Source organism: Tauraco erythrolophus, chromosome Z (assembly GCF_009769465.1).
Source record: "Tauraco erythrolophus isolate bTauEry1 chromosome Z, bTauEry1.pri, whole genome shotgun sequence".
NCBI classification, from domain to species: domain Eukaryota; kingdom Metazoa; phylum Chordata; class Aves; order Musophagiformes; family Musophagidae; genus Tauraco; species Tauraco erythrolophus.
The window spans coordinates 17,997,510-18,013,707 of record NC_141496.1 but is presented as its reverse complement, the minus strand read 5'-3'; the positions used below and the strand labels follow the sequence as shown (position 1 = coordinate 18,013,707).

Below are 16,198 nucleotides of genomic sequence, written 5' to 3'. Positions count from 1 at the left end.
ATTCTGCAGAATTATGAGAAGCACACCTAAAAGAATTGCATAGTGGCTTAGTGCTTAAAAAACAGTAGGTGTTAAGTACTTTGCTATTTTTTCCTTTTATCCCAGAATACAGAATCATAGAATTACGGAATCACAGAATGGTTTGGGTGGGAAGGGTCCTGTAAAGATCATCTAGTCCAGCTCCCAATATAAATGCAGCAGGCCTTGGCTAGGTCAGTACTTGTCTGGGAAACCTCTTAAGGAAAACCTCTGTTAAAAAGTTATCTGTGTTAATTGTTAAAATTAATATCATAGAATCGTAGAATGGTTTGAGTCGGAAGAGACATTAAAGATCATCTAGTTCCAACCCCCCTGCCATGGGCAGGGAAACCCTTCACTACACCAGGTTGCTCAAAGCCTCATCCAGCCTGGCCTTGAACACTTTCAGGTTTGGGGCATTCACAGCTTCTCTGGCAACCTGTTCCAGTGTTTCACCACCCTCAGAGTGAAGAACTTTTTCCTTAGATCTAATCTAAGCCTACTGTCTTTCAGTCTTTCAGTTTAAAGCCATTGCCCCTTGTCCTAGCACTACAAGCCCTTGTAAAAAGTCCCTCTCCAGCTTTCCTGTAGGCCCCCTTACTGGAAGGCTGCAATAAGATCACCCTGGAGCCTTCTCTTCTCCAGGCTGAACAGCCCCAACTCTCTCAGCCTCTCTTCATAGCAGAGGTGCTCCATCATTCAAATATATACCATGCCATTTTTGTATCGGTATGCATTTTGCATAATGAGTAGCAATAACATACATACACATTGTCTATAATAAAGATTTCATATGTGTAGATATTACCTCTTCAGAGGCAACCCGGGTTTTCACAAGCAAATCTTCTGTAACCTGATTTGCAAAATTGTTTTTTTATTGATTTTTTTTTTTGTAAGCAACAGTGAACATAGCACATCGGGACATGAAGTGTGGTGTTTTCTAGCTCTCTTTAGTAATCCATGGACATCTACAGAGTCTGGAAAGGATTAAAGCTAAACTAGCAGAAAAGGTTTTGACCTAGCGCACTTCAGTGCTGCAGTTCCACATGTTATAGATGCAGAAACATTAACAGATAATTTTAGATTACTCCTCCCTTCAGGTCATGTAATCTTCCTAGAAAACCATAAACCTATGAACCAGATTATTGCTGGGTGAAATTATGTCTGACTGATAGGTTCATAAAATGTTCACTAGAGATGAAAGTTTACTTCACAACCTGGAGATATTCATGGAAATGTTCCACATTCAATTAAGATAATATTAAGAGCAATAAAAAGTTGGAAAGAAACCTAGAAATAATTCTTCCCAGTATCTAGGGGAAGATTTTGTTTTCCTTCAAGAACTTTTGTATTTCTGGCACAGCATTCCATCCATCAAGTCCATCCTCCATCTGTGCAAGACCATGTGTGTTGTGTGGCACCTTGACTGTAACTGCGCTGATGACAACAGCAACTTAAGCACTCCCTTTGCAGGCACACAGATGGAGCTGCTACCAAAGCACTTGTGCTACTGAAAGAGCACCCGGCCTCTGTCTGTTCTGTCAGTTAAGTTCTTAAGACCAGCCTCATGCACCTCAAAGAGTGCCTGAGCCACTGACTGCACAATGATTTGCCTGAGCACTGGAGAATGAAGTCCTACATTTGGCTTCAGGGCGACTAGATATCTGAAATCCTGCATGATCTTTTAATTATATATTTTGTAACTCACCCTGGGCACACGTCTATGTTAAAGAACAAAATCGACAAAAATTTTATCATTAACTTAAAATGTTTACAAGCAAGACATCATGAAGTCTCTGCAAAAAGGGGAATATAATTAAAAAGCATTTATTGTTAATCATTACTGTTATTGCAGTCATGAGATCACTTATGCGTTTAGCTTTTTGGTCTGTCTCTCCTTCTAAATGCCTGCTAGCTGTGTTGGAGACAATGTTCTGCAGCTTTATTGCCATGATTTTTAAAGTGCTACAAGTTTTTTTCACTTCACATTCATATTTTGTTTCCTCTTCTTGAGCTCTTACAGGAAATCTGGCAATGATTGTGATGCAGGATCAGCACAAATCCCAACGTTGTTTTTCTTCTTTTTTCTTTTTTTGCTGACAAGAGGAAGTTCCAAGAAATTCAGCTTGCAGTTTAAAGGGCTGGAAAAAACGCTGATGGTCAAAGACAGGTGTGGGAACTGCCCAGCTGTTCCACCATGAGCCACTGACTCTGGGCTCTACTGGGGATACTACCACCTCCTTAGATCCAATTCTTAAGACTGTTATATGCCTGATATGTAAATAACAGCTAGTAAATAATACAAGGCATACATGAGTAGTATTTTGAACATGTTTTCCTGCCAAGAGACAGCCAGTAAAACATGAAAATGGAGGGCATCTAGAGACGAGGACTTAGGAAGTAAAATGCCAGCCTGGGACTCGTCTCTCCTGTAGTTCTACAAGAGTCCTTACAAATGAGCAGCCATGCAAACCTCTATTGGCTGGCGAGATGTTGAGGCATAGTGTGATGACTAATTCTCGACTCACTCACTTTTCAAGTTCCACAAGTTGAGCCAGTGCTTTTGGAATGGGATGAGGAGACTCAAGTGAGTATTGCTGTTACTGCCTGTAATGAGAGAACATAATGTGAAGCCTGTTCAGTGTGAATTCTCAGACAAGCCAAGAGGTCCATCCAAACACATGTGAACATATGAAATAACGGCAGTTTCGTAGAAGTAACCAATAGTGGTGGCTTGAATTTTGCAGGGCAGATTTTGTCATTCACGTCTTTGCTATTTGCAGTGATGTGGAGTAGTGTGATGGCTTGTGCAGGTGACTTCCAAAGGTGTCCTTAGACAAAATGTCATTGTATCGTCTCTACTCTCACTTCTCTTTCTTTCAAACACTGAGTTGTTTCCTCTGTCTTCCATTCCAGTACCTCAAGGGGGCCTACAGGAAAGATGGGGAGAGCCTGTTCAGGAGGGCCTGTTGTGATAGGACAAGGGGTAATGGTTTTAAAATAGAGGGAGGTAGATTCAGGTTGGATATTAGGAAAAAATTTTTTACCATGACAGTTGTAGAACACTGGAACAGGTTGCCCAGAGAGGTGGTGGATGCTCCATCCCTGGAGACGTTCAAGGCCAGGTTGGATGAGGCCCTGAGCAACCTGATCTAGTTGGAGATATCCCTGTTCCTTGCAGGGGGGTTGGACTAGATGACCTTTGAAGGTCCCTTCCAGCCCTAACCATTCTATGATTCTATGATTCTGCACCCTTTATTCTGGAATGTTTTTAACTGGAATTACAATTCTACTACTCTGATTTTGGCTTTTCCCTCAACCAGCCAAAACCAAGGAGACCAAAGCTGTAGGAGAAACAGGAAGACTGCTGGCATCAAGGTGGGACTAATATGTTTGTCAGATATAACAGTCTCCAATCTTTGCTGGGCCATTGTCAACATAATAATAATGTAATGTCTGCTGAAGGCACAGCTTGTAAGCCAGTATAGCTTTGTTAACAGAAATCAAAGCTAGGGAGGGGCTGAATGCTAGTCACTGTGACTCTTTAAATAATGGCACTGGCAACAAGAGGAGAGGTTGTCTTCTTCTGGAAGACAGCTGCTGTAAGTCCTCCTGTGTATCAAGCGATGTTTCCTGATATAAAACAGATAAAGATCTGACTCTTCCAGACTTCCATCAGCATTCAAAAAACACAAGGAGGCTGTCAAGTCTGTTCAGGATTTGATTGTTGCAAGTGTAAACATATCAACACAGCTCTCACTCTGCTTTTATACAGAGCACATTTAGTAGACAGTACAGTGCTTCCACCAGTCCTCAGAAGGCCAGTATTGCTTTACAATATTTCTTTATCTACAGAGACCACTTGAAGTACTTAGTTTGGAGTTCATTATGGTACTAGGAGGCCCCTTTTTTCACTCGTGGTGGGAGTAGATGGCTATCAATCTCACCCTCCTGTGTGCTGCAGCAGTAAATTATATTCTGTTAAGTGAAAACTGTCAGTTAGACTGATCTACTTTTGTAATTCATCTGTAAATTGTTTCAGCAGTTCACACACACTTGGCTTCTTCGCGTGCTCTGATGCTCAAATGGCAGCTGCTTTTGAATTTCCAAGATAGACAGAACAGTAAAAAATGGTTGATTTAGCCAGCTATACCTTCATTACTGGTGCTGGTGGCACGTTTACATACTCCAGCCCTAGGAAGGGCACACAAGACTTTTTTTCACAGTTCCGCATTCCAGGATTATGCCTTCTGAAAAGAAGAATCATCAACAATCAACCTTCAATATCATGTATTTGAAGCCATAAGTATTTTAGTTAGTCAGATTCCATTTCATGTAAAACAATCTCCATCTTGCACTCAGCTATCTGAATCTTTCCCTAAGCTCTCTTAATATCTCTTTTAGATCGTGATGTTTGCAGCTACTGCTGTGCTCTCAGGAAAATAAAGCAACATAGAGCCACAAAAAGAAATTTAACCAAAAATATGTCATCTCTTTTTTAATCACAATTCAACAGTTCTTGAAAGAGAACTTTTGCATACAAATCCCACTCATTCACTAGAGAGAATGAGACTGGACCCAGTCGTCACCTCAGTTTTCATGTATTTTAGAACAGATAAGCAAAGAGCAGACTTGAACTTCCCTTAAGGTTCACTATATATTGCCACTGAATCCCATGTACTCTGCTGTTATAACTTCCATCCCCTGGCTAGGGTCCAGTGCAGTGAACTATGCTTGGATGACCTGTTATAAATCATTAACAGGAACTTGCTTGTACAGGTATTTTTGGCGAGAAGCCTTTAAAGTCACCTGGAATGAACTGCTGTGGATTTAGCTGATGAATCATTTTCCTCCACATCTCCTCAGGAGAGTTATTTGGTGTAAAGATTTCAACGGGAATTGTATGTATTGTTGACAGTACTTCTGAAGTTATGATTACAGTTATACCCTCTTGAAGATCTGATCTGTTAATGTAATGAGAACTGCTTGAATACAGAGAAGCCAAGGGTCTTGTTTAACTTTGTATTCAGTGGCCCAGATCCTTAACCACTTTATTTATGCGTTGACTCAGTGCACCACACTGCAGAGCCTAAAGCTGCCTGCGGAATTCCTGGTGCAACTGCATCGTTCCTGTAGAAGCAGGTATCACTGATCATTTTGTGAGATGTGAGATCCATATAGGAGATCTGTACAGATACACTGCTTTGGGCATGATCATGTTTACTTCTTCCTGATTTACTGTCCCCAACACCCGGAGCCTAAGCAGAGTCACAGCAAAGTGAAGGAATTTTCAGTTTTCTTCTATAGATCACAGGATTGTCAAGTATTACTGAAGACACTGAAAAATACAGAAATACAGATGATGTTGTACAGCTGTGATCTTCTTAAGCACCTCTTGCGTACCATCAGGTAATTTGTCCTTCCTTCAAGTGATAAGAAGACTGTTTGTTTTAGACCCACTGAGGTGACATGGGGAACTTGCGGGCTGATGGAGTTATTGCAGGATAAATGCAGAAACTAAATGGAGCCAATAGGGAACTCAAAATACATGTAGGTATTCAGCAACTAGGGTCAGTTTGCATTTGTAATCTGTGCAAAAAAAAAGATCTTCCTTGCTAATTACACTGTGCTACAGACAGGTTCCAAGCAGAAAACCAAAACATTTCTCTACTAGATCAGAGCTCCTTTAAGTCTCATTTTGTTTTTAAGTAGACCATTGCATGTATGAGCTATTCCTTCATTCACGGAAACAGACTCTAGGCCTATATCAGAGGATGTCAGCTTTTGTTGCTTCCTTTGAACTCTGAGAAGTATGCATTTAGTTATCTTTTGCTGCTCTGGATCTCACATGAGAGGAGCACAAGACCAATATTGCACCACTATCCTTCTTCTGGAGTTACTTTAACTAATGAACTCACCATTCTGATTATTTTGCTGAATTTACTTTACTTTAATATATCTTCTTAGCCTTCACTTAAATTACCCTTTACTTACAGCATTTAACCAAGAGTTTAATGCCTCATAAACAAATGGAAATTTGTTTATGTAAGCATTAAGTAATCCTCAACAGTCTGTTTTTGTTGCAATTTATTCCACTATAAAGTATGAGTAACTCCACTGAGTTGACGCAGCTACACTGTTATAAAATGAGAAGACATGAGAAGAATCAGCAGAGACTTATGATCTGCCAGTGGACTTTGAATTCCCTGTTTGTGACATCCTTCAGTCACAAGAGCAAAACAGACACTGAAGTCCTAAGGTCTCATGGTAGAATTCGTGCTGGATCTGTGTTCTGCTTCTGTCCTCTCGTTATTTGCACATGTTGCAAATCATTGCAGCTTTTACCAGAATATAATTACTGGCAGCCTTGTAATTCCATGTCCATTTGAGACTTTTTTTAAGAAATGCATATGCTACCAATCTAGACAACAGAAATAACAAGCACCAGTTAATTTCCAAAGACACTGGTATTTCTGTGCTGTGATGCTTCAAAAAGTTTGAAACGTGTCACAAAAGGGGACAGCTTTTGTTCAATAAGAAGGGAAGGGGGCTGTTATTTCCACCAGGACCATTATTCTCCCCAAATAAGAAAGTGATGGAAGAAACAGGATGATAATTATAAAAATTATTGTTTGAAACTGAAGAGTTGTCCAAATGAGAGTTCATAACTGCCCCCTGCAGTGAGACTGGAACATACTCAACAACTAAGAAAATACTTGCAGTGCAAAGCAAAATTAAGATTGAAGACAATTATTTCTTTAGAGGCTATGGACAAAGGGCTACAGGAGCTTACGAATTCAAGGGGGATTAATATAATGGTGAGACTCTTAGACTGTAAACTATTAACATCTTTATTCTGCTGTTTGTAAAAAAAAAGACGGAAGTGGATTTTTTTCCACTCAGAAAAGGTAATGCTTCAGACCTAAGTTTAAACATAATTAGGGTTTACTCGTTTCTAAAACAACTGAATTAGATCTATCCAAACCCACAGCCAACATTACAATATTGCGTACCACTTGGTTTAAGACACAGGAACTTTTTTCCTCAGTAAACCTTGAGGCAGAACAATGATCTCAGGTAAGGTGAATGTTATAAAGCAAGATGCTTACGGCTTATCACTAGGAATATAGTTAAGTTCTCCTTAATATTATACAGGTTATAATAAGTATGATGTAATATAATAATACATAATATAATAAATAGTATTTATCAGCACAGTGATGATTGCTAACAAGAGTCACTTCTCGTCTCTAACGGAACTGAGGGTCTACACGTGTCTCTGCATGCCGTATGAGAGGAAATACTAACCTTTCAGTAGCGACCGCTGTACATTTCCATCCTCAATGTGCTTTCCATAGCAAGGTAGCTGTTTTATAAGTTAGCTGCTTCAGCTCAGTTTACTCTGTCCTGGCCCTTTATTCTTCAGTACTTGCGAGCTGCTAGTCTCAGCATCCCTCACTGGTATTACACATGGCTTATGGGCTCAGCACTTCTTAACCAAGCCCTGTGAACATCCCCCTCTACAAAGGTGAAAAAGAAACGGGAATGGAATATTGCTCTTTTTTTGATAGTATCTCCACTTGTGTTGCAATAACTGGCAGGAGGCCAACCGTCAGTCACTACTGAGCTGCATTTTATTCCTCTCCCTATTAATAGATCTGTACCTGCTTCGTTTCTTTTTTGGCTGCTTCAGTGCTCATTTAGGAATTGACAGGCGTAATGCATACCAAATACTTGCTTTCAAACAATGTTGCAGGGCTTCATTAGCACTGAAAATCAACACCCTATACTGAGGCAGGAGGCCCAGCAAATAATCTGTCATTTAGAATAGTAAAGGACATCATCACTGTTATGATGATGGTCCCAACTCAGCAAATAATACAAGCATGTGTTTCTCTAACAATATAAGGAATGTGAGCCCATTCCATCCTTTAAAAACAAATCAGTCTCAGTCTGATACCTGTCTGCTTTCTACATCAGGTCCTCCAAGACTCTGGAATAAAACTTCAGATTTTGTCTTTCTTTCCATTGACTTGAGCATAGAACTTCTACAGGATAAACCCCAAGGCTGGCAGTTCTGTTTCTCACACTCAGCTGGAAGCATAAAGCTCATCTGTGCAGGAGACAGTGTCTCAGGCCACAGCACTGAGCAATATAAATCTCACCACCTTAAACTCTGAGGGCATACCAAGTTTTTAAACATTTATTTCTCCATAAACACACAAAACACATATACTGAAGAAGATCAAACTCAAGCAAACTACTGTCAAAATAAAATATGCCATGCAGAAACAAATCTCTCACTGAGGAAAAAGAGCAGGAAACAGTTCAACCTGAATGTCCGCAGATACCTCAGTGGTGGTGGTGTTAAGAAAACGTAACAGAGTAACGCAGGAGTTACACGTCTGTGGCCGATGGTAAAGCTTCATGGCTCTCATGTAGCTACGTTCATTTAAATGGCTGATGATCTAGGCTCTAAGCTTCAACAGAAGTTGACAAACTGGCAGGTTCTTCTGAACTAAGTTTTAAAGCTGTGTGATGTAATCAGGAGCAGCTGGGCAAAAGGAGCTCTGTTCTGCATGTGCCCTCAGACAGGGTACACCATTCTCTAAAGCAAATGTCAGATAAAGCACATGAGAGAAAAAAGAGCTGGCTCAGCATTTTTACAAATGGAGAAGAACCGTCCCCTGCTCACTGTGGTTACCACTGTGTTCGGAAAATAATGACTCTTTGGCCCACCCCCCTCCTCTGACTGTACCACTACCTCCAGCTGGCTGGGGTGACTGAGGAACTGCACGCCCTGATATCCAAAGTCATTATATTAAAAATACCTTGCCATTCGGCACGATAAATGATTTCCACTCGGAATTAGTTAATGGAGAAATATTTTGACTACTTTTGCTAAAGGGGTTTGCTTTGCTTGCAAGGTCGTTCAGAATGAGCTCCCTGAACTTTGAACCGCGTCTGCAAAGTGAGATAAACAAGAGCTGTATAAATACCGCAGCCCATTTCCCCACACTGTTTTTCCTCTGCAGCGGAGTTCAGCGGAGCTGCCAAGGAACGGGGGGAGGAAAGGGTAAGTGTGCTGGTTTTGCTGTGAAAGAGCTTCATGACTTAAGATTTGGCAGAGCGTCTGCTTGTTTCTTTGGCTGGAAAGGCTGACTGTGGAAATTTCCATCAGAAACCAACTAGAAAGTTGAAATCCGAAGAAAAGTGTAATTCAGAACACGGCTCTCATAAAGTTCACGGGGCGAGACAGCTGTTGCTGGGCATTGTGTGCCAGTGCTGCAGAAGGCTGTAGAGGCGTAGAAGGATCTCAAGACGTCATAGGAGTTTCATGTGTTTATAATGGCTATAAAGGCAGGCAGCTTTCCAGAAGTGTGGAGAGAGTGAAAAAGTGGCCCTGTTGTTCGCAATTGGACCACAGTTGAATCTTCAGAGTACTGAATCTAAATTGTTTTTGGTTTGGTAGAACTGCAGGAAAGAACCATTAGGGAGAGACGGATTTCAGAAATAGTATCGGCTGTGCAGCAGCTGGCTGTTGTTTTAAAAGCTCAATTATCAAAATGTTTTAATTTTTTAGAACATGACAAGGTCGATGAAACGTACGTTATTTATCTCAGCTTAGTGTTTCCAAAACATTTAGTGTTTATCGTCAGACTCTGGTACCAGTGGTGAAATTATACAATTCCACAACCTAGAACATGCTGGAGAGCAGTTTTATGATTTTATATGTTTCTTGATAATGGATGTTTTCTAAATATATTAAGCCAAAATAATTATGTTAATGGAATAAAACGAAAAGATGAGGATAGAATTTCTCATATGCTTTGATTTTGGTAAACATTAAATGGACTAAGTGTGGGTGAGAGATTTTGTAAGATCTGGGGAACACTGAAACTCAGTTTTCATCTCCTGTGTTTGCAGAATTGTGTCTAGATAGAGCCTGCATTCTTAAGAGATTTTTCCCAATGGGATCCAATGCTACAGACTGACTTGTAAAAATCTTTTAAGTCTTTTTTAAATTTCTGCCAGGTTCTGTAATACTTGCTGTGTACCAAAATACACTGTTGGTGTGAGTGGAATTACTCTGGAATCTGGAGTGAACTGTCCAAATTCTTACTGGTGTAAAATGCCTCAGCACCACTGATTTCAAAACATAAGAAATTAGGCCACTTTAAAATCACCGAAGTGTTAAAAACAGTCAAGATGAAATTACAAAGAGGAAGGAACAACATAGTCTGATTAGTAGCGTTTAAAGAAAATCCAGTTATTCTAAACACTTACTTTTTATCTGTTTACCTACAACAGCAACAAAAAAAAAACAAACCCACAATTGCCTGTTTATTATAGGGGAACTCCACTGTAAAACGAAAGAAATGCAATCAAACAAGTAAATAAAATAGCTTGAATTTATTCTTACAGGTTTTTTTAAACTGAATGGAGTCAATATGCTGCTGTGTTTTGTTATGGGAATTCCAGTGTCTGAACTTTGTTTAGGCATTGATCTCATTTTGTTTATTTTCTCTCTTTTCAGATAAAGCCCAGCCATGTGGGCAGGACTGGGGCTAGTTCTGGCTCTCTGTCTCCTCCCAAGAGGAGGGACAGAGATCCAGAACTGCAGGGAGCCCCCAGAATGGCATATTGGGGAGGAGAACCCAATGCTGAACTCCAGGGGCTCAGTGACGGTGGTGGCTCTCCTCCAAGCTAGCTGATACTTGTGCCTGCTGCAGGCTTCCAGGTAAGCGTGAATCTCTTTCCCAGTTTTTGTGAAAACATGACTGGTCAATTTGTTAATGTCATCTGAGGATAATATATGTGCCCAACTACAGATGCACTCAGTGAACTCTAGCTTCCTCAGATGCCACCATCCCAGCTGGCATGTATGACCAGAGTGACCAGGTTGACTCTCAGCAGGAGTGTTCTGTGCCAGTGGCTCAGATTCTTTATCTCTTGACTTAGTCCTGACTGACATTTCATCTTCTCCAGATTGCATTTACAACATAAAAGTGTGATCAGCTTGATATTAATGAAGCCCAAAACAAATGGAAGCCCAACAGAAACAGCTCCTCAAGGCTATGGTTCTGTTAGCAACAGATGATTAATGTAGCAAAGATGCCAAAGCCAAGAAACATAATCATTCTCTGACATGGCTAGAACACCTGAAACAGAGAAATCCGTGATCACTCATTTCTTACATAAGATCTGTAGGGGAGAGACAAATCAAAACACTTACTTTTAATGCATTTTCCCAGCTCCTGTCCTAGATATAAAAAAAAAAAATCCAGAAGATAAAACCTGGCCTTTTGAAAAACAGATGAAGCATTCAAGAGAATCATCAGTATTACATTTTCGTACAAGACCTGGGACATTAGTGCTCTAGTTTCTAGGACCTACTCCTGTCCAAATAATTGGATATCATGACAGTAACAGCAGCAAGAAAATAATTTTGAGCTGACCAAAACAGGAATTGCATACATATTGCTTATATCTTGGATTCATTTAATGATTGTGAAAACATTTTGGTTTAAAAACTCATAGTACCGATTTCAGAGCTTGATTTTAATCACTGTAATAACATCTTAGTTTCCCCCTCTAGGCTGCATAGCTTCATACTATAATAGTCTTGGCAAGTTTTTTAAGAACTAGATTTGAAAAAGTTGTGGTAAATTTCTGACTCCATCGAAGTCAGAAGAGGGCTTTGTGGTTGGCATTCCAGGTAGTTGGGTTTGATTCTGTACATTTTAGAAAGGTTTTAAAGAATCTTTCAAGCCCTAGGCTATTTCCTGAAAGTGAAAATAAAAGAGTTTTCTAGCGCAATTCAATAGGAAGGATCCAAATGAAAAGGGAAAAAAAAAACCCTCATCGTACAGCAGGAAAGCAGCTTTCTGTACTGTCAAGCAAAGACAGACTTTTGTGATGGGATGCCAAAGGGAAAGACTAATGACTGCCAGACAGGTCATGCACACATCCTGTAGCCATCCTTTTGACCCAGTCGCTGCAGTACCCCTTTTCTGGCTGTTACAGAAAATCGCTGTGTCAAGGTGTGTGACAAGATGAGAGCTCTCAGCCTTTTACTGCAGGTTTGCTTTCTCGATTATTCACCTTCCTGCTGTGTTTATGGTATGCATTCTTTCACCAACTATGTGACCGAAATCTCAACATTTAAATAAAGACGTCAAATAAACGAACTGTGTTAGACCATGAAGAGTGTGAAATAAAAATAACACTGAATTCAGTCTGAAAACAGACCTGTCTATGTTACTTAGTACTGCATTCTACTTACTTGGGCAGGACCCATGGCGTACTAGCCATGGTAGCCTGGTTTGGTGACAGCATAGCTGATAGTCGTGGCAAATGTGAGAATGTTTTAACAGTGTTAGATTGTTGCCCTTAAAACTGGGAGAAAATAAAATTCACTGTAATAAAAGCAAGATAGAGCATATTAAGTTTTGTTGAACGTGGCAAAACTTATGATTCTCTAATGATTAATGGTCTTGCTTCTTTACATTCTCCAATAGATTGGAGGACCTGCGAGTGAAGTTAGAGAATGAAGGGCTCGTCAATATCTCGTATGTGGTTGTCAACCATCAGGGAACTTCTTCCCAGAGGAAATTTCACCTACTGAAAGAAAGTGTTTCAGACTATATTACTGTCTACCAGCAAGATGAACAGCAAGCTGACGTCTGGACTACCTTAAATGGAAACAAAGATGACTTTCTCATCTATGACAGGTTTGTGTTTAGAGGGGAGCGCAGGAAAATATTTGGCTTTATTTAGAGCAAGGCTTTGAAAACCTCTGTATTATTTCATTGATCTGCCAATAACCCAGTTACCTCACAATAAAGACATCATAATCGACTTCTAAGTTGCACTTAGTAAAGCACTTGCATTTGCTGGAAAAAGCCAGAAAATAAAAGGCTTCTTTTGCTTAAGTGAGTTTGGGATAAATAAATTTTTGTTTATAATTACTGTGGATTTAGATTAGTATAACTGAGTGCAGAATTTGATAGGATGCTTCTAGTCTTACACTGTTTTTATTTTCAACAACTTTGTTACATCCACACATGTGAAGGTAGAATCAAACGAGAAAATCTGTGTGAGTTCTTACGAAGACATTTTGACCGGAGTTGTTGAAAATGTCATGTAGCCATATGGAAAAATTAGTCTTTAAGTGAAACTTAAACTTCGGAAGAAAATAGCTCTTTGATCATAAGATTATGGGACATGTATCTTTTAGCAGAACCAGAAATAACCCTTTAATTGAAGTCCTGATTTTTCAGTTTTGATGTGATGGAAATTATTTGACAAGTACTGCACTTTTAACACGTCCCTCCTAATTACTATTATGTTACTGTAACAAACATTCTCAGTTCATACTGAAGCATAATTAATAAAGAATTAGAAGGTTACTTAACGTTTTTTTGGTAATATGATGAAGTTGAACGAATTGGCCAAGTTAGGCCTGTGGGATGAAACTCGCACTAGAACCATCTTTAGAGAGACTGCATGTCACAGCAACAGATATGCCTGAGTGTGGAAGGTTGCTGTCGTATGACAGACAAACGGAACACGGCTGTAGTTCGTGGAGGTGCCCCAAAGCTGCCACCAGGCTTACAGCGTTGGAAAGGTTGGACAGTTTTGTGCTGCCGACATGTAGGATACACCGGCACTATGAGTGGGTTTGGCACTGGTTTGGCCATGATTTAGGAATGTATGTCCTTATTGTGCCGTTACTGGCGGTGAAGTCTTTGCCTGTTGCTGGTCCCAGATGTGCACTGCAGACGTGTACGAGACTAAGGCTGGAGGACCATGTGCTGACATGGCAGGTGGGGTAGTCATCAGGGTGCCTCTCTGTACAAGTCCTGCGCTTACTCCCGCTTCTTTGAATGTTCCGGTTGTGTAGCCAAGCGCAGAGTGCTTGAGTGCTGATGTGGGGCAAATCAGGCACCACAGAAATCCCCGCGTGCGCACTAAACCGGTAACACAGGTGCACCCCAATGCACATTTTGATCAAAACGCATGTTGTGTTGCGTAAAAACATTCTTTGTAAGGACCCACAACCACGTGGCGATTCGTGCCACTATGCAAACACCCTCCTCATTAGCAAGGCGAGTCTCTAATGAGTGCACCTTTGCTCATCTCAACACTGCTGAGCCAGATGCTCCTGGCAGCAGAGTTACTGCATCAGCCAGAAGTCATACTTCACACCACTGACGGGTGCAGTGAGTGGGCAAATGTTTGCCAGGCAGATGTTGGTTTCGCCTGTAAACTTGGACAGAAGTCCTCCCCGTGGGACTATATGGTGTGGGTGGATTGACGTGAATGAAACAAGGTGTGATAAGAAGAAATATTTAATTTTAAGTGTATGTTTACGCATATGTAACCACAGAGTCTTTTCTCTCCTTAGATGTGGCCGTCTGGTGTATCACCTGGGACTGCCTTATTCCTTCCTGTCTTTCCAATACGTAGAAGAATCTATTAAGATTGCATACTGTGAGAACAAGTGTGGAAACTGCTCTTACACGGTACTATTTTCTTGTTTCATTCTGTATATAGTAGGGAATGAAACTGGATTTGACTGGTACTGAAAAAAATTATTTCAGTGTGATTAATCCCAAAAGACATGATTTAAAATTTACACATCTCGTGTGTCTTGACAGAGAGCTTTTAAACATTTTTCAAAGTGAATTAGATCTAATTTATAATAAGTATCTGAATTCCTGCCCTTGATAGGAGTGCAAATCATTTTCAGAAATCCAAACGCAATCTTGGAGGCTAATTCTCTTTCTGGAGTTATGCACAGATAGCAAGTAATTAGCTACTTTAGTTTCTGGGGACAGGTAGATACTTAAACAAATAGTAATTGTTTTAAAAACCTGGGAATCGAATCCAGGCTGGTTTGAGTTTCTAGTCCTTTCAGTTTTCACATTTAAACACACTATACAATAGTTACTTTTTAAAAAGTGATGATACAAGGTGACAAATTATTGTTACCATTATAAAAGAAAGGAAGCTTTGTTTTACATATAACTAAAGAGCAGAACTACTTAAAGGATTATCAAGAAATATGCATACACAGTCATGAAAGTTCAATGGAAAGAATAATTTTTGTTCCCGTCATACAGTTTTCCAGCTAAATGTAGGCCTCAGGCTGGTCAAATTTGGGATCCTTAGAAAAAGAATACTTTTTATAGCAATTACTGAATTGTAATTCCTAAAAGTTTATGTTTAGAGCCCTGTCTGGTTATCAGTGGTGTTGCAAAACAAGGTCTTTTGATACATTCATATCTTTCTTCAGCAAAGTAGTGAGAATAATTTAAAATTGGGTTTCAGGTACTGAAAAAACACTCAGATAATTAATATTTTACAACTAGTTTAAACATAATGCCTTATGTTTAATGCAAGCTTCTGTTTTTCAGGAACCTGATATTGATGGTATATGTGAAAACATCACTAAAAAAGCAGATGAAAAGCTAGCAGAGATAGAACCCAAACCAACTGATCAACATTCCCATCACCACAACCTGCACAGGCACAGACACCACCACCACCACCACCACCATCACGAGGGCAGTCGTCGTTCCAAAAATGAGAACCATCAGGCTCCTTCTGAAACTCTAAGACATCATCCTCACAGTGGTCGGCGTCATAGAGTTTTTGGCCATAACAGAAATGATCAGACAGGTAGTCATGAACAGGTAGACACTGTTCCTCCAGGAGAAAGTGTGGAAATTACACAAGATAAAAAGCTGTGAAAAAAGGGGAAAACCAGCTGTAAAAAACAGTTAACTTGAAATTGGGAGACAGCATCAGACTCAACTTCGAGTAGCTGATGTTGTCATTGTCGACACCTTTTGTTTGAAGAGCTAGGAAATTCTGTCACTTGACAGTGTCGTGGAGCACTTCCGAATTCTTGCAGGTGACATGGCCAGCTGTCAGACGAGGATGTCACTGAATCTTGACAGTGACGTCTGCTCTCTGCTGCTGCGTGACAGTCACCAGCAGGAGGAGCAAGTGAAACCAGTGACACCTGACAGTGACAGGAAAAGGCAAGAAACTGAGCCTGAAAAACAAACTAAGCACCTTAAAAATGCAGGGGAGTCCTACTACCGAAATTCATACAGTTGTGAGAGTTGGAAAATTAGCAGAATAAGGGTTTTTATTGTCCCTAATTAAA

The 16,198-nt window shown here is 40.2% G+C and overlaps 1 protein-coding gene across 1 annotated transcript; it reads left to right on the top strand.

Moving 5' to 3' along the window:
- Positions 1–9,037: 9,037 nt before the first annotated feature.
- SELENOP (selenoprotein P) lies at positions 9,038–16,110 on the top strand. Its single transcript, XM_009981393.2, is given in 5 exon segments — positions 9,038–9,094; positions 10,556–10,759; positions 12,540–12,752; positions 14,429–14,546; positions 15,441–16,110. Coding segments are annotated over 4 exon segments (1,095 nt in total). The 5' UTR covers positions 9,038–9,094; positions 10,556–10,568; the 3' UTR covers positions 16,014–16,110.
- Positions 16,111–16,198: the final 88 nt, after the last annotated feature.